The sequence below is a fragment of the Artemia franciscana genome, chromosome 21, assembly GCF_032884065.1.
Source record: "Artemia franciscana chromosome 21, ASM3288406v1, whole genome shotgun sequence".
In the NCBI taxonomy this organism is placed as follows: Eukaryota; Metazoa; Arthropoda; class Branchiopoda; order Anostraca; family Artemiidae; genus Artemia; species Artemia franciscana.
In genome coordinates this window covers 17061598-17086001 of record NC_088883.1, presented here as the reverse complement: position 1 = coordinate 17086001, position 24404 = coordinate 17061598, and the positions used below count along the sequence as shown (strand labels likewise).

The following is a 24404-nucleotide window of genomic DNA, read 5'->3' as shown; positions in this document are numbered from 1 at the left end:
CGCTGCCCCAAAGCGAACTTTTACTTTTTTCACAAAGATATTGTTGTAAGCAGCAAGCATAAGAAAGAATACCGAGAAAGAACGGAAAATTTTTTATTTTTCCTTGGGATGCGCCGGAAATTTTTGGGGACCTCTAGTCTTGCTGGAATAAAATCAAATATTTAGCACCGACTTCTATTTTTCACTAATTTCAACACTGCATAGGGTTTCCCCATTTGGACTGGTGGGTGGTGTTTTGCCACCCATTTTTTTTTGTCATGTCAGAACGTTTTTTGTCATGGTGTCTTTATTATTTTCAAACTACATACAAATAGCGACTACAAATATCTAGTCTGTGTTTCCCTCCAAAGTGTGGCTCTTTTATGGAAAATAAAATCCTTTTTTAATATGTCCTTACGATAAAATCTATTAATATATTCAGAAAATCTGAAAATAGAAATTAATTTCGAGCTTAGAAGTTGGTGAAAGTTTTTTCATAAAATTGTGCTTCTTTTACCGAAAGTGCTAAAAAATAATTAGAATCTGCGGCTGGTGGCAACACTGGCAAATGTTCTCTTCCTTACCTAGCAGTATCAACAAACTTTCTGACTCTAGATACGTGGAAGTAGCGCACACAGTCAAGGAAACCCATTTGAATAGCTACTTTCGGAAGCTAGAGCTGCTTACTTTTGCACATGACAAGGAATACCCCAACAAGGAAATAAATAAAACAAATCAGACTTCACCAAAAATTTTTTCTTTATTAGGGAATTTTAGGCAATTCCCTTGTGCATTAACCACTAAATGGCATCTCAGCGTTCTGAAAGCGCATTATTGCCCTTTTTGCCCGGCAAATATTTTGAACTATAATCCGCTCCCATAAGTAGTTTATAAATCGATATTCAAATAAGCTGATTCTTTTTGTTTGCAGCTTTAAGGAGCAATAACACTGACAGCTCTGAAAAAACAGAAGACACTGGAAATGAAATGAGCCAAGAATCATGGTGGAGTATGAAAAAACGAAAATGGGACAGGTAAACTTCTAACATAAGTGTAATGAAATTCAGTATGATTCTGGGATTTCTTCTTTAGGGTTGATGTTGATTTCAAGAATGAATAGAAATTTGCAGAAGAAACTTTTCCGAATTTTGCTTGCCATTAGCATTAAAGAAGTTGCTACAGTCTTTCGTAGCATTATATAAGTAAAATATACGTTTCGGCCAATCTATCTTATTAAATATTAAGGGTGAATTTGCTTTGATAGTGATTTCAGACAATTTCAAAGTATAGCTTTTCAGCAGCGCATAAAAATTCGAAATTTTCATTTTTACCAATCTTTTCCCATAAAAAGTAAGAAAGGTCATATTCAAATAAATGACAAATTTTGTTGATAAATGAATTTTTTAATAAGTGACAATTTTGGAAAATTTTGCCCCAAAAATTTGGAGACAGGGGCGGGGGGAGGGCGCTGAAAAAGATTTTTTCCCGGGCACAAGAAAGGCCAGAACCGCCACTGACCTACTTCATTGATTTGAACTAGTAAATCACGAGCAAGGTTCACTTATCGTTCTCAGTGTCATTTTTTATTTTTATTCATTATTCTTTTTAAACTAAGTGTGTATTCGTAACTTAGCAATACTCTATAAAGAACTTAGATATCTTGAATTAACTTCAATTTGACTGAAGGACTACAAAATGAAAAAGAAAATGATAATTTCTTAAACCACATTGGCCTGCCATAATATAAAGAAAGAAAACGATAAAAATGGGTTTTTTTAAAGGCCAAATGAGAATTGTGAAAAAAAAACACACAAAGCGAATATTTCGAGGGGACAACCACCTTTCTTCTTCAGCGCGAACAATATAATATATTCAAGGAAAATGTCGAAGAAAAAACTGACAAAACAAACGCGAAAGTCATGTTCGCTAGTTCGCTAGTATCCGTCGATGACAGTGCGAATTCTTTGACTTTGTGATCGCGGATGTTGGCAAATGACTCGTTTTATGGTTGTTAGGTATTTGGTTTTGATTCTTTTAGTTTTTTTGCTTTTGTTGGGTTTTTATTTATCTTTTAATTATTGGTTTTTACGTTGTTTTTTTTTTTCACATTGACTATCTGCGTTTGTTTTGTTGTTTTTTTCTTCGGCATTTTCTTTGAATATTTTATTTTTTTCGCGCTGAAGAAGTGAGGTAGTTGCCCTTAGAAATATTCACTTTATGCGTTTTTTTCAGTATTCTCGTTTGTCCTTAAAAAACTCCATTTATGATGAATTTTCTTTCTTTATAAAAAAATTCAAAGTATAGAGTATAGATTCAGTATAGAATTCAAGGGTATAGAGGCATGGTTGGTCACCTGTTGAAAAGAAATAACGACTCATTCATTACAGTTCATTTATTTTTTTATTTAAAATTGTTTTTCGATCCTACATTTATGTTTATTACCATTTCTTTTGTTTATTTTATCCTGAAAGAATATAAGGAAAAGCTATTTTTTGATATAAGTAGAAACTATAGAAAAGACCGATTTTCTCATTGAGGTCAATGGGGTGCCAAAAAGAGTATAATGTGAGAATGTGAGCTACCTTTTAAACTGAGTAACAAAATAAGATACTTTGACTTTTGTTGAGACACCAATATTTTTTGAAATGTAGACAATAATGTCTTCACCTGTTTATAATGCATAAAATTGTATTTGTTAATTAAATTAAATATCTATTGATGTAAAAGGGGGGACAAGTCAACATATCTTCTCTCTTTTTGAAAACATTTTTCTAAAACTATTCCTAAAATCATTCCAAAAATCATTCCTAAAATTTCTAAAACTTCTCTTTTTCTCTTAAAACTTTAGCTACAACTCTTTTTCTAATAAACATCATCATACTCAGTAATTGAACTTCCTACAAAATCAAGCAAATACCTCTCTAATTACCATACTCACCTTTATTTCCTTTCTTATAAATGAGTTTAATTAGGGTCAACATAAAATCACTAGGTAAGTTCTTTTTTTCTAAAATTATAATCATAATTTTCGACGATTTTTCTATAACGTTGCATTCACCATATTATAATATATACCTTGTCTTATTATTTCCTGATCCTTTTAGTACTGCCTTTAACTCTTCCTTACAAAATACATACAAACATATTCTGGAACAATTGTATGCAAATATAGTCTGTAAAGAATACATTCTAGAAACCCAACTCGAGTTCTTAGAAAATTTCTTTAACCACTTTCCAGGAGAGACATCTACATTACAAAAACAAACAATGATTTGTAGCCTATCTAAATTATCAATTTCTCAATCTCAAGTCACTACAGGGAGACTTTGACTCAAATTGTTAGAATGACACGGAAACTGACTTCGTAATTAAGACCCAGTGATTCAATCTCGACTTTCATTTTCGACTCAGTGACTCGTTTACACCTTAGGCAAAAAAACATATGTTCAAAAACCTTTTTTCGTCTCATAAATGAAATTAGCAGTTGTTATTACATATTTTACATCCTACACCTCAAATGTTGAAGCTTAAAAAAAGTAATGTAAAGGAAAGCAAAGAGAAGTTAAGGAAAGCAAAGGGCGCGCTAATAGTCACAAAACCAGTCTCAGACCGTTTCATGATGATCCAACCACAAGCTAAAGTACAGAACATTTCTGTCATCCAAGCATATGCCCCGGACTCCTCAAAACCTGATGAAGAAGTTGAGGTTTCCCTTATCAACAACTTCAGGCTCAAACTAACGAAGCTCCGAAGAAAAATATATTAACGATGATGGGAGACTCCAATGTTATTGTTGGAGAGACAACACAGCTAGACCATGATGTCTTAACCAGGCTCGGGTCGGGAAAATGGAATGCACGAGGTGACCAACTTCTTGAAGTCAGCAGGGTCTGCGAACTCTTTTTTTCACTAACTTCATGTTTAGATATAGAAACATGGAGAAAATGAGATGGATGCTTCTAGAGAGAAAAATAGCAAATATAATCGATCACCTGCTACTACTACTACTACCAACACCTCTCTGTAGCACCAAGCCACATGAGGCCAACACAGCTTTGGATACTCATCTTCCACCCCAATCTATTCAAAACTTCCCTCTTTATATCCTTTTCCCTAAATCCCATCTCGTGAAATCCCCCTTCCTAAATCTGGGAAGACCAGTTTTTCTTTTTGCTCTAGACGGTCAGCCGACAAGGACGATCTTTGGCAATCTTTCATCCTTCATCCGCAGAAATTATCCTAACCATCTCAATCTTGAACACACATCCTACCAATAGCTATCCGTCAACGTGTAAACGAGATGGCCCCAATCCGACATAAGTAAATAAATAAGATAACAAATCTGTTTAACAGATTAGAGAAAAGGGAGTGAGGTTGAAAGCGCGTGCCTAAGAAAACTTAAACGTTTGAAATAGTGTTTCCCACAAAAAAATGTAAGATTTTCTCGGTTGGCAGCTCGCAACTAGAAATGAAGTTACCTGATCTGTGCTTTTTGATGGCTGTTTCACCTTTGACGTGTCTTATAATGGTCTCAAAATGCAATAGTAGCATTCTAACAGGCTTTTCTTTGAAGTAAAAGTGCCTTTTAATTGCCCTAACCTATAGTAGTCGAGTTCTTATATATTGTTTGTATGCCTGAAATATATTCCATGTTTGAGCAAATGACTTTGAAGACTCTTGAAATGAAATACATATAGGATAAGAGCTTAGATCGTCTAATTATTAGCACTTGAGGATATCCCAAGTTTGACCACTAGGGCTAAACTATGAGCGTGTTTTTTGGCTAAACAAAAATTCTCACCGAAAAATGGCGCCTGACAGCTGATTTGCAATGAGTAACTTAGCCAATGTTTATATGAAGTAAATTTTTAGTCCACAATTTGTTTAAAGGTTTCTGTTGACCTAAATATTTGGAACCTTACTTTCTTTTTTATAAGGCATGCTTAATTAACTCGCTATTATTATCATGGAAACATTTAATCCTATGCTTAACCAGGTAAATTCAGATGAATTCATCATAGTAAGTCCTATGCAAAGAAGCTTTCATAACACTAAAAAATAAACAAACTAAAATGGAAATAATTGCTTTAGCTGAGGTGTTCAGACTTAATTAAAAAAATTAGGAACTTTCTATTAGTGCATCTTTTTAAACTGGCATGGTCTAGGTTTCTTAATAGATTTCAATTTAGGAACCATATTTCAGAGAAAAATAATACGTTTATCCTCGGAAAAGTCTTTCCGATATGGAAGCCATCTTAAAATAATTTAAATAAATAAGATGTGTTTTAAATTATGAGATTTTCCAGGTCAGAATGCCCAATTTCAGAGGGTTTTATATTTTTCTTAAATACGGTGAGGCCGATTCCCACCCAAAATTTGGGTGGAATCATGTATACGACATAATTTTTCAAGAGCTCAACGACCAGTATTATGATTTATTTTTAGGAAGAATAGGAGAATGAGACGGGCATGTCGCAAAGCAGTTAAATCGCAAGTTTTCTATTGGCTTATCATTGTTTTAGTCTTTTTGAACACAGGAGTTCTTGCAACAGAACATTACAGACAACCAGAATGGCTGGATCATTTTCAAGGTAACTTCAGTTCCTGTGTTAACCTTACAAGATTTGAAAAAGAATTTGAATAATGTAGATATTTATGGATCAGCTTAGTATTGGTTACTATAACTGAGTGTAGGCATGTAATTGATTTCGAACTAATGGTTAGGACTGTGTTGTCGACTTTTTCTGTATTTGAATCTAAGGGTTGGTCTACTTGGTGCGGTCTAGGAACGCGAATACAAAAAGTTTCGAATAAAATGGTGTTATATCTTAAAATATTCAATATATGTCTTATTTAGTATGTAGTTAAGCAAATAAATATATAAAAAAAATATTTTTGATTAAGTTTGTGCTTTGCATAAATGATCGTGGAATCATTGTGGAGTGCCATGAGAGATGTAGCATAAGCGGGAGATCATAACGTTGGCAATGACGGGGGGGGGAATTGATGCCAGGTTTTTCTTCTCACTCAATTGGACTATCTGTCTTGGCTTTTTCTACAATTAGCCATGACTTGATGCCCACAACTATTCCATTTTAATTCAAAAATCAACGGATAATTTAAAAATTCAAATATCTGCTTTTGTTCTACAGTTTGTAGGAATTCTGGCAACAACACGGTTAACGCTTAATATTTTGGCTAGAATCGCGTAACACAGTCCACTGATTTTGTAACTTTTTTGTTCTCCCTGTATGTCCAACATTAACTTAACTTACCCTTGTTTCCAGTTATGTGATTTCACGCTAAACGGCCGTCTTTGCATGATCCGACAAATTTCCTCTTTTTTGCTGCAAGCTAATTATTCTCGACGGTTCAGCGGCTGCGCTGAAAGATTTCTACTGAGCCGTTGAAAATCACATCCGTTTTTCTGAGTTGAAAGCATTTTAGAACCACAAATTACAAGTAATTGAAAAACTAATCATATTTATCAGAACCTTTCTATTAATATTTGGAAAAAAAAAAACATAAGGGTCATGTCCTTTTAATTCCAGATTCCAATTCTTTGGCCTGGGGAAATAACTTCCAGGCAAATGAACATAGAAGAGGAGAAGTGAATTTTTTTTGTTGGTATAGGTAGCCTGAGTTATTATGGATTATTCTTTGAATATTTTTCTTGGCTTATAGAACTTGTGTCGACATTCTTATGATATTCCTGCACCCTCTATCAGTGAGTCGTTTTGTTTTGAAAAATCCCATGAATGGGAACCAAAGGTTACTCAAATTGCTCTTTAGAGCAAGCTGAAACGTGTCTTATTGCGTCAATGCTGGTCATCTAAGACAAACTTCACCTTTGATAGTCTTTAACCAATTATAAAGACTGTAAATCTGGTTTAGGCCACTGATTTTGTCAAATATTCAGAATTTCCATGTCATTCCTGAATTTTCATACAATTAATTGCCCACAGAAGTCACTTTTTGTCACTAAACACGCCCCAAGAACTAAACAATACCTGTTTTCAATGAACTGGCCTTATGGCCAAATTGTCTTGTCGGAGAATATTAGGTAATTTTGCTGCTTACAAGTTGATGGCATAAAAATCTTGTCGGAATCAAGAGAACAAAACCTGTTATTTTGAATACACATTGTGTATGAACCAATAGGTCTCTGTCCACCTCCTCCATTTCTTACTTTCGTCTTTGAAGAATTGTCATTCGTTTCGGGGAGTATTGTGTCACACTTACGCCAATTGTTGCTAACCTTGATTATTTTTTCAGAAGTTACAAACTTGTTTTTCATCGCTCTTTTTACTGTGGAGATGCTATTGAAGATGTACAGTGTAGGATTTCAGGTATTATTATTATATTATTCTTTTATTTCAATTTTAAACCTAAAATCGAGATTTTATCTTCGGTCATCTGCAATGTTGGAATGCGTTAAAGTCTCTTGACTAAATATTCTTAATATTCTTGTTTATAATTGAAAAAAGCTGAATAAAATTTAAGAATTGAGAAATTTAAAACCATAAGCCTGTATCTAGAGGAACATTGTATTTGAATATGACAATGATAGAGTCTATTTGTCGAAAGTGCAGTGCTACCTAATGTTTTAGCCTAAATAAAACAAAATGCAAAATAAACCGCTACCCTTGCATATACTAAATACAAAAGCAAACTATTCGATTTCTAAAATATTAAAATTCCTCCAATTTGGGATTTTTCACTTTTTAGCGTTTCCCTGGCTATTGAATATTAAATTATTATCTACTTGGCCAATTTTATGACGAATTAATTACGTCAGTGAAAGTGCTTGATGTGCGCATCATTTTATTTAGTTTTTATTAGTTTATTTTTCTACCTAGGTATAGCATGCTATCCTCCCTTTCCTATAAGCGTGATTTCAGCGTTTGCTTCAATGAGAAAATCCAAATTTTCAAACACATAAACATTTTTATTTCAGGATGAAATCAATAAATTATTCAGTTCAATTTTTGAAAAATAATAGGCACAAACAGCTAGGAGTACCCCTTTGTGTCCTTTATATGGCGATGTCTGTTTCATTTTCTACAATTTTGAAAAACGGCTCGTGCTAGCAGCTTTTTTTTATTTTACATTTTTAATCATCATAAAAAAAAGTGTAATTCAATTCGGACAAATACCACACAGAAATCCCCCCCTCCCTGCTTAAAATTCCCCTCCGGAAAAATTCTCTCCCGCAGAAATTTCACCTGGAAATCCCCCCCCCCACAGTAATTGTCCTGTGGGAATTCCTAATAGAGATATAGCATGTGCCTCTGGCCCCATAAGCCCCCAATTTGTTGCTGTTAAATTGTACATGACAATAACTGTAGCGTCCCACTATAACAATAACAATAATAACAATAATAGATTGGTAGCGTCCCACTTTTTCAGTTTTTATGCTTAAACATTAGAATTCTGGAAAATGTAATTCTTAGACGAAATTCTTACCGATAATTTTACTACAAAATTTTTGGTGGATTTATGAATGGAAATTCTACACAACTTTTGATCTTTTAAGTGACTGAAGCTGTTGCGACCTCTATATTGGGGTTCTCAGATGTATAAATGCATTGTCTACCTATGTTTAAACGTATTGAACCTTTTTACATATATAGGGGAAAAGAGAAATATTACCATTCAAAATCACTGAAAATAAAGCTTCTGGAAGCACTTGCTATCACCCCCCGAGAAATCTGGTGAGGGTCGTGATGCCTTGCTTCATCTTTTCCACCTTTGTGCCGGTAGGCATGTGAATGTAACATTCTTTTGTACAACGGAAAAAAGGTGCAATCATTCCCATGAAAAGACGTTGCAATCATTTCCGTGAAAACGTTTGGTGGGGGGGGGGCAATGTATTTCCCAAAATCTAGGGGTACAACTCTTTTCTCGGTTATTCCAAATGACAACACCAAAGCAAGAGCATTTTTAATGAAAAATACCAAAATAATGTATTTTCTAAGAGTCGATAGTGGAGGGGGAGTCTAGGCGAGGCAATCACTCCAGGGACAAATTGGCACCACTGATTTTGTTATATAGTGGTTTTTCATCTCTTTACACTAGTTTTTTTCATGTATTAACTCTAGTCGAATTTTTATTTTCATCTTTTTTTCCGTTGACAAAAGCTTCCGGACGTGTAGCCAGAATAATTAGTATTTTTGCCGGATATATTTTTCCAATGCTTTTTCACTGTCTTAACTGAAACCTGTTTTTTTTTTTGTTATTATTATTATTATTTTTTTAATGGAGAGACAATCTAGCCTCAGTAAAATGTTGATATCTTAGGACTGTTGAATGGATTAGAATTAATGTTAATGTTTTGCTCTCTGCTCTGACACAGTATGGATCTTAAGAGCTTCTCAATTTTTCTTAAATTGGTGCAATAGCATTTTGTCTTGCCAAAAACCAAAAAATGGATATAAAATTTCTCTCAAGAAATAGTTAGACAGTGCGAAATATTCTTCTAGTGATTTTTACCTACTGGTCGCATCTGCAGATGTATGGTTACTTAATATGATGACAAACAAGTTAAAAAGTTTCAGGTGCTTAAAGACTTTTTACATATTGACACATTTAAATCCTTAAACCTTGTCACATTTAAATCCTAGAGCAAGATACACTCATATGAAATGTTTAAAACCAATATATCTGGTCTCCATTAAAATCACAAAATATAAGAATTATCCCTTTTTTTAGCACAACAGCATCACAGATATATCTATATTTTTTTTTCTAGAATTACTTTGTTTCATTATTCAACCGGTTCGACTGCTTTGTCGTTATCAGCTCAATAATGGAAGTTTTGCTCACTAATACAGATGTCATGCCACCCCTTGGCGTGTCTGTGCTTCGCTGTGTTCGGCTCCTTAGAGTTTTTAAAGTCACGAAGTAAGTAGCTGTAGTTTGCCAATAAGGAGTATGTTAGTTAATATGTATACTGCAACACTTCCATGCGCATGTGTTTGTTGCATTTTCTAGAATGAAAAAGTCGTTGTCGTTGTTTTTGATTCTTCTTGGCTATTGCTCATTGTAAACATGGTGTGAAGCAAAGAGCTCAAATCCAAAGAGGAAAAATTACAATTCAAATCCATTGAAATCATGGAATTGAAAGCACACACACACAAAAAAAGGTTAATAGACCCATTTTGGGTCTTTTACTGATTTTAGCTATTTCTTGTTTTGAACAGCAACAGTGTGATTTAGTTATATTTGTTTTTACCTTACTGTTATTTTTGGGGTGAGTTTACGCCTACACCTGGAAAAATCGAACTTTTTGTAAAAACGTACGTTTGAGCACTCAGAGTAAAAAGAAAAATAATTATTATACAGCTAAAGTAGATATTAGTGATTGGGTAAGAATAAGGTCCGTCCTATATTGCAGTTACAGCTTCAGTGCGTGCAGGTATTTCCTGAGGGTTTTGGGGAGTAAGAGGAGAAAAATGTATCGCATAGAAACGGCATTTTCTAGTGCTGTGTGAGAACCACAAACCGTGTATAAACACTTTTTTCCCAGCCATTTCGTATGGAAGGGGTGACTGCAGAAACTTCGGAGGGGGGAGGATTGATTTGATTGTTGATTGGAAGTTCTAAAGCCACTTTTAAGATCCAAGAGTAACTAGAAGGAAAATTGCCCTCTTCCCGTATTCTTTTCTTCTATCCGCCTCCTCGCATAATCCTGCAAAGACATCTGTTCACAATTTTAAGAATAATATTATATTCAAAAGAATCGAAAGTTCCTATAAATATGCATTCGCTGAGGGAATGATCCTTAGAGCCTTGGGGTCAAGAGCTATAAATGATGCGAATTACTAATTGGGCTTAGACTGAAAAACCTGGGCTTATTTGATGTCGTTTATGCAACTGGATTGAAACTTTCAGGGATCGTTATCTGGGCCAAAAGAATCACACATTTTGTTATGGGTTAAAGAGGTAAAAAGCTTTTCCCTCATTATTTATATTCCTTTCTGCTAATAGGCCCCCGAATCAGAAGAAAAAGTAGAAAATAAGTAGGTTTCCTTCAAAATGGGACCTATCAAGGGGCAAGAATGGTTCAATCCCCCCCGGTCATTTCGTATGGAGGAGTGATCGTAGAAACTTAGAAAGGGACTCATTCGACTATAAATTGAAAGCTTTCGTGCTTTCATTTAGACCCTAACGTGAATGGAGGGCAGTAAGCAAACTTCCCGTGAACATTCCTGTTTTTGTAAACCCCCCCCCCCACCCCTGTAACCCACATAATAAACGATCGAAATTTTGACACAGTTATTTTATTCAGAGAAGCTAAAAGATCTGTAAAAAATGCCTTTGAGGTCGACATCAGGCACAACCCCAGGGACTATGCCCCTTAATTTTACAAATTGCTGATTGATCATAGATAAGTTCACCCAGAAAAGGCGACAATGTTTGTTCTTGGTTGTCTGATCAGCTAGAAGCTCTTTTGCATCGTCCACTAGGCTATTGTTCCAAGAGTTTCCCGAGAGCACAGTATAGAAACGCCACGCGTGCCTGAGTAAATCAAAAGACGATATGTGCACCTGATTTCTCAAATTATCTTAGCGAAATAAAACCAGTATTACTTCATTAAATGTGCTTAACTTCTTAGTTCTGATGGTAAATTCTCTGAACTTTCACAAACTGGGATTCACTGAAGTCTTTATAGTGAAAATACTGCTTAGTTTGTTTGTCATCAGCAAAGTGGAGTTAATTTTTTATTCAGATGAAGAAAATTTGTTGAGACGAGGAACTAAGGATAAAACTAAATGATGCTGCTAAACTTCCCTGGTGACGTTGGCGTACAGGGTATTATATCTTTTATACAAGCAGTCGCGTCGATTTCTTTCCGATCTTTTTCTCATTGTTTGATCTATAATCAAAGCCTTTGCTATGACAAAGCACGCTTCACGCCCAGCTTCGTATGAAGAGCACAAGTAAGATCGAAGGTGGCAAGGTGATTTTGTTTATCTGGTTTGACCTCCTTAAACATACTAAAAATCCCTTCAGTGACAATGCTTGAAAATCGTAACTAGAACATGAACTAACCATACGCCAAGCACACTAAGCATCCCTTCTCTCTTATTCCCAGCTTGGAGGAGGGTTTTCTAGTGCTCATCCAAACTATAAGGGGAAATACTGGTTGCGTTTTCATTCATCCGATCTTCATGCTTCCTCAATTCTTTGTCTTTGGTACTTTGTGAGAAATTTAGCCCGGTGAACTTTACAAGGAAATTAACAAGCATTGGTAGATTGCGAGTCCTTGCATTTTCTGGTTCTACATAGGCTCATAAATAGGCTATATAGGCTACAATAGGCTACATAGGCTTTATAAATGCCATTAACAACGTGAACTGCTTGTTTATTTGTGGAACACTTCCCTTATAAAATTGCGTAGACACAATAACGATTTGAATTTTTTCGCTCCTTAGAGTTTCCAATATTTCCTGGACTATATATCAATCCAGCTATGTCTTTTGATGTACATAAGCCAAGTAGACATTCTTCAGAGGTAAGTAACGTACTACGTTTTCAATGTCAAATGTCATCCCTTGTCGCTCGACCTAGCTTCCATTCACAAAATTTAATAGAATAAGAGCAATAAACCATTTGTAATTAGTTTATTAGGTATAAATTTTGTTTGTTTTTATTGATGTCTTTTAGTTTTCCTGCTGAATATGAACACTGTATATGTGTTCGAAATATCCAGTTAAAAATTTTATATCTGTTCACTGTCGATTAAAAGGTTTCATCCCTATTTTGAATGTTATACTTTCGTCATGGAAAGGCAGTGTGGTCTTCGAAGTCAATTACCTGTATTGTACGGTATAATGGTGTTTTGTTTAAGTAATTGTAAGCATAATCATAATTGGAGCATGAAAATGATTTTTATTCTCAAACATAGCAGAAACTACTAGACTTCCTCATATTTGAATATAACACTTTTTCCCTTCGACAACTTTGCTGTTTCTACACAGTTATTTATACTTTGAAGCATTAGCTGATCTCTTCTGTGTCGTGACTGGTGTTCCAATAAAATCTCGCTTTCCATGCCAAAAAATAACAAAATTTTAAAATGATTTGTAGAAAATCATCTATCTTATTCAAAACATTTTTATTTAGCATTTCAGATGGAACAGACAAATGTTCCATTCTCCAGAATCCCTATGTATACCAAGTTCCTTACACATGTTGTCACACGCTGTGCAATTTTTATAAACTAGTCAATTTAGATTTATCCCCATCTCCAACAGATACGACGACTGGATTTATTTTTCCTTGAATTTTCGCCTAAAAATTAGTTAGTTTCTCACCACCCATTTCCAGCAAAATTTTCATGAAGTCAGCAAGGTAGTTACATCTAAGAAAGCAAACTGACTAGTAACTACTGACTAGTAGTTGGTTTATGTTGAAATAGAACCATCAATGGTGCATGGAAGAAAGACTTCGTGCTCTTCTTCTTAGTTTTATCACATCTGTTAAGTCTTCTAAGCATGCTATCCTTAATAGGCGTGTTAAGAAACATAAAGAAAATGATTATAAGCTCAAAAGCTGGTGAATGATTTATTTCGTGATTAGGTTTAACTTATTCATTTTATTTACGTCATTACACTGCCTTAACATGTAATTAATTTATTATAGGTATTGGAAATCTCTATCGAATCTAGTAGCGTCATTGCTCAACTCTATTCAGTCGATTGCGTCCCTTTTGCTTCTACTCTTTCTATTCATTGTTATTTTTGCTTTGCTTGGGATGCAGGTCTTTGGTGGAAAGTTCAACTTTGAAAATGAAGAGCTTCCACGCTCTAACTTTGACTCCTTTTGGCAGAGCTTGCTTACTGTCTTTCAGGTAAGATTGTATCTTGTATTTATTTGTATATGAGCTCATTTGTATGTATATGTCTATACTGAAAAAAATTCAGATAAATCCAGCAAGCTAGAAACATGCAATTGTTGTATTTTGGAGCCATGAAAATTGTTGTAGATTGTGTAGATCCAAGGAAAACTCACTGAAAAAAAAAAATCAAGAATCCTTGACTTAAAATGATCAAAGGCAGAAAGAATCTTCATTCTTTGACTTTGTTAGACTGTAATCGGCAGCGAAAGTGTCAGGATTAAAAATGGATAGAAACTTCAGTTTCTGAAAAAATCATATGAGTGAAGTCATAATTATGAGCACATTTCAAGAGAATAAATTACATCATTTCTCTCCCTCCCTCACAGGACTGATTGTATCGTTTTTAGTATCTATGACGCCTGCAACATCACAAAAGGAGCGTAGCTAAGCATAAAATATCAAGTGTAATGAGTGTAATCAAGTGTATTTATAAAAGTAGCGGTAGTTCTAGTGACAAGGAAGTAACGAACAGACATGTTCTGTCTTTAGTGAATAATGAACACATTAGGGCATAAGCACACAAATCAGCAGAGACTGTGGAGAAGGGACATTGAAGAATGGGGTATGTTTCTTTCATTGTATTCAAACGTTGGCTTATTTAAAAGTAATGATTCACTGTTGTTCGTAAATTACTCTATTTCCCTTTCCAGATTCTGACCGGTGAAGATTGGAACGTTGTGATGTATGATGGTATTCGAGCTTATGGTGGTGTAGCATCGCCTGGTATATTGGCATGCGTGTACTTCATTATTCTATTTATCTGTGGTAACTGTATCCTTTTAAAAAAAAAAGTAAGGGCAGTATTAAACAACAAGCGGGGAAAATACACAGGCTATTTATAGCCCTTGGTATACCAAACGTGTTTTAAGTGGAAAATTATTCAATAGTCAGAAGAAATACAGGAAATTTCTGGTACAAAAAAGAAAAAAAAAACTCTTTTTTCTATTAGAAACGTTTTTCATGTTAGGCCCAACAGTTTAGAATAAATTGGATGGTCTTGCATTAACTTATTGAGCTTGAGCAAGAAATCCGAATAAACGACAGAAAATTGGAAGTCGACACCATTTAACTTCCCCCTTTTTTGTTGCAGATATAGATATTCAATTTATTAAAAATTATATCACCAGAGAGTGTCAATTTGTTTTACCAAAGTTCAGGAAAGGACAGTCCCTAAAATTTGTCAGAGCATACCTGCTCAGTTAACGCTAAAACTCAGTTCAAATAATTTTTTTTTTTTAGTACTTTGACTGCATTGGTTGTTCCCTGTAGTTCTCAACAGCTTTCGATGATATCTAGTTCCCTGTGACAATCTACTACTAAACCTTTTGTCTTTTAGACAGCCAGTAGAGCTAAGGGTCGCAAAATGAATTTTAAGGTATCGACAGTCTTAATCTTGTATCAGTGGGGTAGATTTTCCAGGCTCACTCGCCTTTTCTTTGGGTCTTTTTGTTGGCTCTCTGTGGTGGCAAAAATTCTAATAAGAAGCTATACTTTTTTAATGTTTCAATTCCATTAAACGTTTTCGTCGTGACTTCTTATGATTTTTCTAAGGCACAATTTAGCATGTGTAGAAATGAGTGTTTGATTGACAACCTTGAATAGAAATTCTGAGACACACACCGAGAAGGTACATTCCTATATGTCACGGACGTTTCAGTGCTGAAAGAAAGAAGATAATAGAGCCTTAGTGCCTAAGAAAGACTTAACGCAGAAAGGAAATATAAAACATGGAATTGGCTATTTTTCGTTTCATCTTACCCCTCAACCGGCCAAAATTTTGCTTCATCATATCCTCTGACAGGATCTCAATTCCTGTATGAATCCTTGTTCCACGCAGTTCATACAAGTACTGACAAGGGGCGGTCGGAAAGTTTTCCCAGTGTGACCAAAAGGTCGTTCATGGAAGTTCAGAAGATTGAAGTGGGAAAATAGAGTGAGACACTTCAGTTAAAAGAACTTGGATTAGAAAATTTTATTAAAAAAAAAAGGGAAACACTGGCGTAGAAAGTTACCTAACCTCATTTTAACTAATAGTTTTGTTGGCGGTATCTTCAAGTGTAACCAAAATTTATTTAGGGAAGGGGAATCGATCCATTTAAGGGAGATAGGGCACAATTGTGAATGGGCCATTTTTGAATCTTGTTTATTCCCCAAACACATGTGTTTTCATTGAGTTTTTGACTCTTTAGATGGGAAAGGGGGTGGAGGATTCAGTTCTATATCGCACAGGACACAGCCATATCTTTCGAATGGATAATATATTCCAAAAGTTAAATTTTCAAGATATCTCGTTTCCCGTTTGTAAAAAATATTTTCATTTTGTCAAATCAACTGTTTTTACTAGACTTTCCGGGACTTGGAAGACCGTTGCAAAGCTTTCAAAAAAGTGCTCTTTCATAAGAAATTGTCCTTTTCTAATGATTTTTGATAAAATTCAGAAACAGCTTTCAAAAAAGTGCTCTTTCACAAAAATTTGTCCTTTTCCAATGATTTTTGATAAAATTCAGAAATAGTATTGGCAATATAGGCTGTTTTTTTGTTTTGTTTTAATGTATTTTCCTTAAAGTTTGATCCAGATATATTGTTGAATGTTTTCTTGGCTATTGCTGTGGACAATTTGGCTGATGCAGAGTCTCTTTCTGCCGTTGAAAAAGAGGTATGTATTTAAGAATTACTTCCACCGGCAGCAGTATTGTGAGTATCAGTTTTGGTAAATTTGTGTAAGCATATAAGTTGGTACTCTACATTTTTTTTTTGCCAACAATTGGAGGAAGCATGTGATTTGGTGTAAAATTTAAAAACGTGATGCTCAAAAAAATGGAACGATTAAGTTCTTAAATCTTGAGCATAAAACTTACCAACAATTTTCTTTAAAAAAAAAATAGGGAGGCGGGAGTTACAAATAATTGTTGACTACAGTTTTCTAGAGGTATTTTGAAATGGTGGGCTTCAGCAGCTGAGTCTATACTCAGAACACATTATAGAGACACCCGAAATCATATCAGTTGAGACAGCCTCATATTAAGGATATAATTATTATCTAGCAATCATATGTCAAAATTACACACTTGAATTTAGTAGTGCGCTTTTGGAAGTCGGTTTCAAACTCATTCGGTACCCATATCATTGATGATCACGTAAACGAATAGAACTTTGATGCACACAGAAAAAAGAAAAGGCAAAGGACAACAGGACAATTTTCATCCACTGAACAACAAGTACGAAACAAAGTCGATCTTTTGGCAAAGATTTCTCCCAAGGCGTCGTCCCAAAAGCCGTCGATTAAAAAAAAAATCAAATAAAGACTAATCTTTGTAAGAAATCGGGAAATAAAAACCAATTTCTGCTTATAATGTGTTCTTGTTCAGTTTTTTTCAAATGTATTTTATGTCTTAAGTGCTTTTTTATACGTGAACACTGACACGGATTGGTGGGGATCGAAATATCTGCTTTGTTTCGCATATCTCAGTCACCGGCTTTAAATTATCCTCGTTGTTGCATCTCATTACGTTTCTTGATTTTTTTTTCTTATTTTTTTTTCATTCATCTTGAATAGCTAGTGCGATGTTGAAACTTATTTATTTTAATGCAATAAAACTTCGCGAGAGCATGTTTGCGTCTTGGCATTTATTGAGATTACATTAAAGAAGATTCTCTCATTAATACTTAAAACAAACGGAAAGGAAGACGTCAGAACTAGAAGAGCAAAAATTAAAATGGATGAAGAAATGAAACGTTAAACTAATATGAATTGTAATGAAGGCTGAAACCCAAATTGAAACAAAACACAAGTTGCCACGAATAATGGTGGCCTTGCCACCTATCTAATCCTATTACAGATTAGAACCTTGCTGAAAACTAAATAGATTGCTTAAATTGTAAGTTTTGTATCAAGTTTGGCAAAAGTTAAGATAGATACTTGAGAATAGCACATAGATGCAGTCAAGCAGACCTTCCCCAGAAAACTTGAGACCACTGACTTGTACTTGTTGAGGTGCTAACTTCGTTCAATAGTCAGGGGTTTCCCGAAATATAAATCTTTAAAGCCTGCTAACACCTAGACTACAAGGGTCATCCGTCTAATATTCCTTGTGGAAGGTCACCTTGGTAGGCAGGCCCACCTTTTTGTGAATTTTGAAGTGGATCTCAGCACTTTGAAATTTTTGGCCACTTTTCTGTGTATCACAAGAAAAAAATCCATAAAAAATCTGAAGTTCCAACTTTTATCCACCAACCTATATTCTACCACATTATGGCTCCAGCGCTTCGCAGGCTACGTACCTCAGGCTCAACTGTCCCTACGTAGACTTTATGATTAGGCCTGCTTGTAATTTTACTGTATGATTTGAGGCATAAAAAAAGTCCCTATTTTATTATTTTTAGCGATAATAAATGATTGTTTGATTCATCCAAATCTCCCTCCCATCGACATTCAGGCTGAAAGCTAACAGAATTTTTCACCAATAGGCGTAACCCTACCCCTCCTCCATAACAGTGCTTTTTAAATTAAATTCAATCTTGAAAAACATACATCCTCACTTTAATTAGAGGGGGAGGGTATATCGACATGATTCTAAGGGGGTTAGCTAGAGATACAAAGCTAATATTGCAATATATAAGTCTAAAACAAACTATAGTAGGTAGATGCTTCACAAATGGGGTTGGGTTCACCCAAAGCTGGATTTAAGAATTTCCGAGTCTGCTGGTGAAAAATCTGATGCCAATATAGCACCACATAATTCCAAAATCAAAACGGCCTGCTTGTTTTCATTTAAGATAGTCATATTGCGATTTAATTTATTTTCAATTAACATATATTCATTTTAGAGCCGTCCTGGCCGAGTGGATTGGTGCGCTGGATTCAGGATCCTTAGTCCGAGAGGATGCGGGTTCGAATCCCAGTTTACCCAATTGTTCAGTTGAGACGGGGTTCAGCGGCGTGACTCTGTAAGCTTAGCCAGAGTCGACCCAGATTTAAATGGGTACCTGGAGGAATCTAGGGAAGGTAAACAGGAAGGGTGTGTGAAAGCACAGGAAGGTTGGCCCCCAACCCCCCCCCCCATTACACTTCCTGGCTGAAGGGCCAAGAAACGGAGATCAGCACCGCCGGTAGGGACTGTAAAGTCTAATGCCGTATCCTTTTATATTCATTTTGGTAACTTTTAAAAGTGAAAATACCTAAGTTACCATATAAATTTTGAATTATTTATCTATTGTCGTTGTTTTTGAATCTTAATTAACTCAAAACTACCAAAATTTAATCATTCCTAAGTATAAGCATTGTCCCTGTTTTCAGCCCAGACATCGGAGGGGACAGGATATTTACAATAGTTAAAAAAATTATTTTCCTACTAGTTTCTGCCAATTTTACAAATGGTGGAACCATTTCAAAAATATGCCCTCACTCCCTTGCCCAATAAAAAATTTGCTTTTGCAAAATACTGAACTAACAGAGTCCCAATTTTAGGAAGATAAAGAGGGCAGTCCGGGATCCGAAGAAGGCTCACAAATGGATTTAAGTGACAAAATGGACAAAGATGAAGGAATAGAAGAGGGGGACGATGAAATGTCTGAACGAGAAAGTGAGAGAAAACATTTTCACTTGTAAGTTTTTCTTCTTTTCTTCTTGATCTTGTCTTCTTCTTTTCTTGTCTGTGGTTTTGTCTCAGTTGAGCATGTTTTCGTCTAGCTTTTGACACAAACTAGCTTTTATATAAAGCATCAGGCCTATGGATACGAGTAGAGAAGGTTCTACTCGAAACGGTCTTATGACTGAGTGTCGGCTTAGTCATAAGACACTTATGACTTATGACTATCGCCTTTGACATTTCAAAGTCTGTCGAGAGGGTTTGACTTACAGGCTTGCTAAAGAAACTCAAATTACGGAGAATTTAAGTTCACTAGTACAGTATGTTTAAAATGTCTTTAACAATTCGCTGTATGGAGGTTATTGACAATTTTATCTTCTGTTGTCATTTAAAGAAGACTGGGATTCCCCAAGGTGAAAATTTGATCCCACTCTTATTCTCGTTGATTGAGAAACGGCACGATGCTTGGATGGTCAACAGCAATAGACTAAGCATAATAGAGTTGCTTTCCTTCTTATAAACTGTTCTGTGCGGCTGTTTCAACTTCATCTTCAAAATTGAAACCACTAGAAGAGCTGATGAGCATTCTCAACCTCGATATCGATACATTTCTTTGATCCTGAAGGGTTGAGTGTAAATCTTCATTCCAAATTTATAGGTATGGAGGTCGCTCTTATTACCTCAATAAGAAAACGCCCAGGGAAGAAAACTTGAGAAATAGATTCTTATGGGGCGGAAAATTTTTCATAAACTATCTCCCTGAAGAATTTATTCGTTAAACTTCTGCTGATCTTCTCAAATGAATGTTTAATATATATATATGTATATATATATATATATATATATATATATATATATATATATATATATATATATATATATATATATATATATATATACGTCTGAGGTTACAAAATACGTTATCTAAATGAAATTTAAGCATGGATTGAAGGGAAAGCATTAATTTACAAATAAGGAAGCTCCATTTTTAAATTACCATTATATATTGGCAAATTCTGTTTCTACATTTATGCAATATAATGCTGGTAATAATTCAGCATTACATGTACATAGTTCAACATAATTCAGCGTTACATCAACATATAAAATACTTGCACCAAGTAATGCGTTTTTACGATAATAACAATCGTACGGATTGTTTTGGGAGCCCGTACGATTTGTTTTGGGAGCCCGTCAAACAGTAAACTGTGCGAGTTGTATGGTTAAAATCCGCTTTCTATAGCTATAATGAAAGAAAGTTTTTGATGGCTAGGACACGATCTACAAATAAAGGATGACAGATTGGAAAAGATCGTCCTTGTTTTACCAATCATCTAGAACCAGACGAAAAGTAGGTCTTCTCCAAATAGAGTAGAAGAATGCTGTAAAGGAAGATTCAAGGGAAATGGGAACTTCTTGGGATAGTGATAAGAGGAAACTTTTGAATAGGTTGGAATGGAGGAGGAGTTTGTGTAGCTGTATTCGCCTCAGGTGGCTTGAGGCTGCGGTGAGTTGTTAGTAGTAGTAGTATCTTTTTGAATGGTTAATTGAAATTTCGTTTTTGTATTCAGGTTGAAATCTCATAATGACTCTGTTGAGCGTAATTTTTATATCTTTGATTTAAGACTCTGCAGAATCTAATGTAATGGTCACTGCCCTCATCTTAAGTTTCTTTTCAACTTAAGAAAAAAAATTTGACTTATATTCTTTTATTTTCAGGGAGGATGAAAACGGGGATATCGACGATGAAAAGGGTATGTATTGATTCCAGTTTTACCTTTTTCTAATAAAAAAAACTTTATGCAAACTAAATCTTATTATAAAATTAAATAAACTCGTAAGTAAGACAGAAAATGCTAAAAAAAAAAGACAAGTCCAATCTTGTATTTAATAAATTAAAAACAGAAAGAAAAATTTTTAGACACGGTTAATTACGATGTGATTCGTACTGGAAGAAATGCTGAACTTAGAAAAAAAAATAGATAGGTAATATACATGCAGATTTGATGAAAAGTTCGTATACTAACAAATAAATATTCAAAACGGTAAAAATAGTGACAAAATAAAGAACAACAGGAAGACAACAGTAACAAAAAATGCAATGTAAAACAACGGGAAAATGAACAATAATATAGCTAACTCGTTTCATTTGCCAGAAATTTGCTTGCATTTCTTAATAAATACGATGGATTTACAAGTTCAACCTTTCTGATGTCCCTGTGTCACAGTGATATGGTAAAATTTTATGACTATATAAAATCCCCAGACATTCTGTCAGTGATTGAATTCAATCATTAATTTAGCATATCTTTGTAATACATATAGATTCAGAGAAAATCAGCCACGTGTAGAGCATTCCACTTCAAGATATTTAAAATATCATAATTATTTTCTATGTTTTCACATTTAAATCTTATTCCAAATTTTTAGTGACGTAATTCAAACTATTAAGGCTCACCGATACCTTAAAGAACCACCCTACCTCGCCCATCACAAGCCTTTTTTTTACTTTGTGTGGCCAAACTGTTCAGAATTGATTTGGTGGTCTTGCCATAACTCGTACAGCTTTGATAAGAGATCTGAATGAACGACAGAAAAATAAAGGCCGACACCTGTTTTTCCGGAAATATTGAAAAAGCCATTTAACTTCTCCTTTTTTGTGCCAGAGATATTCAGATTTACTGAAACTAGAATCATTAGAAAGCGGAAGTTTTTTTTTTATTGAATGGAGTAGAATTTTCTTTTCAAGGTTCAGGAAAGGGAAGTCCCTAAAAATTGTCCAGCATACCTACTTGGAAAATATTTAAAATGCTGCTCAAAAGACGTCTCATTGAATAATTTGACAGATTTGCAAGTTTCCCGTTGTTGTAATTGCCATGATTGAAATCTTTGCGCACACAATATTTATGCTTTACGTATATTGATTAGACAAGGTTTTGATTACAGAGATTACAGGTTTTCTTTGTTTTAAATTAACCTCTCGTTAGCTTTATGAACTGTTGACTCGTCTAAGATCCCCCATCAATTCGTACTGAAACTGCTTCAGAAGCTCCCTGTTGTGCTAGGAAATCTGCTAATGGGCCCTTTGTCTTTGAAACTGTCAGCTTACGCCGAGACTCGCAAAGTGACATTTTTGGTATTTAGCATACTTAAAGATTTTAATTTAGAAACTTAGTATATGAAAGACATTTTCTCTTTCTAGCTCTTTTTTTCTTCTTTTTTTAATTATTATTTAAGTCTATGCACAGGGATTTTCTTATCTCTGGTTTTACATCGTTCCTCAATCAAATGAGTTTTAATATGCTCAAGAAAAAGTTGGGATGGTACTTTGTCCTTAAGGTTTACTGCAATTAATATTCTGTAAAGGTATTTTGATCAGTGCTCCAGTTCTATTTAGTTTATGTTACATGCGTAGACGATGAAGATGAAGGAACAAACGAGGATGAGGACGAGGAGGGGATTGCTCCTCAGAATCAAGACCAAGATAATGATCAGCCCAGAATGAAACCGCGTAGGCTCTCTGATTTGGACAATATGCCTGTTAAAGTAAAACCGATTCCGAAAGGCTCTAGTTTCTTCATTTTTGGGCAAAAAAATAGGTAATTTTACGTACCCTCCCTACCTGACGCTGACAATTTTGCTTTTTTACTTCAACCTGTTTGTCACCCTGTTTTAAAGACGGTTTACAGTAAAGTACTTCCGTTGGGAGAAACCGATTTTGGCTGTGATAAAATCGGATTTCATGAAGGAAGATTTGAGGTCTTTTCCTTGTAATTACTTCATGTTATATTTAAGGTTTTGAAAGATTTGTCCTACATAATAAGTATTGGGGAATTTTAGTATTTTTTTTAAAATTAAAAATAAAGACCTTTGGTGCGTGTAAACTGGTTAACAGTCAGCATGGTTTTGAGTATGAAATACGTTATCATCAACCATAGAAATGCTTATTTAGAGAAATTAATCGTTCAGTAGCTGCTTGGTCAATGTTCTTTTTGCTAAGACATAGATGAAAGCTTGCATAATATTAGGTCCAGTTAAAGCATCTCAACTCCATACTAAATTGGTAGTAATTCATAAAGCATTCAGACTACATTAACAGTGAACTGAGAAAATTAGCTGTAAAGATATCCACCAGAATAATATAAGAAGAAGTAATATCGATTTTCCGATCATTATTGTTGTACTTGTTCGTCATTGAAAACACACTTAAACAGTAAGTTAGGTTAATCCTAATGAAAAATAACAAAACATGATGATACGTGATACTTAAGAAACAAAATTATGGAAACTTAACCTAAAGTAACGTAGCCTAACCTAATTTTCTAGCGGCCTGTTATCCTGCTTTTTTTCTTACATTTTTTTTTAGGATAAATTTATCAATTTGGTCAATTGTTGGCGCCCTTGTCACATTGGGCCTCCCCCAAGATTTTGCTCATTGGCACCTTTGTCACATTGGGCCCCCAAAATTTCGCTCATTGGCGCCCTTGTCACATTGGGCCTCCCCAAGATTTTGCTCATTGGCACCTTTGTCACATTGAGCCCCTAATATTTTGCACATTAGCTTGTCAAATTGGGCCTCCCCCAAGATTTTCCTCTAGATCCAGCCCTACCAATCCCCACCTTTAATATGCAAATATATAGCCAAATTATACAAGTCCAATGCATTCTGTCTAGGTCTAATGTATTGTATGATCCATCATTTGTTTTTGTAGCTATGAAACCGTTTTTCTGAGGTGCAACCTAAGCGTAATTCTTGAATGTGTTTCCAATAACCGACAAGTACCATTATCTTTATGGCACTTGGTATTGTTAATTCGCAAAAATTAGAAAAAATGAGTCATTTTCAACTTACGAACGGGTAATCGGATCTTAATGAAATTTAACATTTAGAAGGATATCGCGTCTCAGAGCTCTTATTTTAAATCCCGACTAGA

At 34.8% G+C, this 24404-nt stretch overlaps 1 protein-coding gene across 13 annotated transcripts in view; it reads left to right on the top strand.

Moving 5' to 3' along the window:
* Positions 1–24404, top strand: part of LOC136040963 (muscle calcium channel subunit alpha-1-like) — a 220922-nt gene that overhangs the window by 100353 nt on the left and 96165 nt on the right. For 9 of the 13 annotated variants that reach the window (XM_065725427.1, XM_065725420.1, XM_065725421.1 and 6 more), the window contains 9 exons: positions 911–1013; positions 5425–5570; positions 7255–7328; positions 9731–9882; positions 13627–13834; positions 14533–14653; positions 16459–16538; positions 19350–19486; positions 21190–21224. In XM_065725427.1, coding sequence (XP_065581499.1) covers positions 911–1013; positions 5425–5570; positions 7255–7328; positions 9731–9882; positions 13627–13834; positions 14533–14653; positions 16459–16538; positions 19350–19486; positions 21190–21224 — 1056 coding nt within the window. Of the gene's footprint in view, positions 1–910; positions 1014–5424; positions 5571–7254; positions 7329–9730; positions 9883–13626; positions 13835–14532; positions 14654–16458; positions 16539–19349; positions 19487–21189; positions 21225–22885; positions 23070–24404 lie in introns of all 13 variants that reach the window. The other 4 variants (XM_065725425.1, XM_065725428.1, XM_065725424.1 and 1 more) reach the window with 1 other exon arrangement.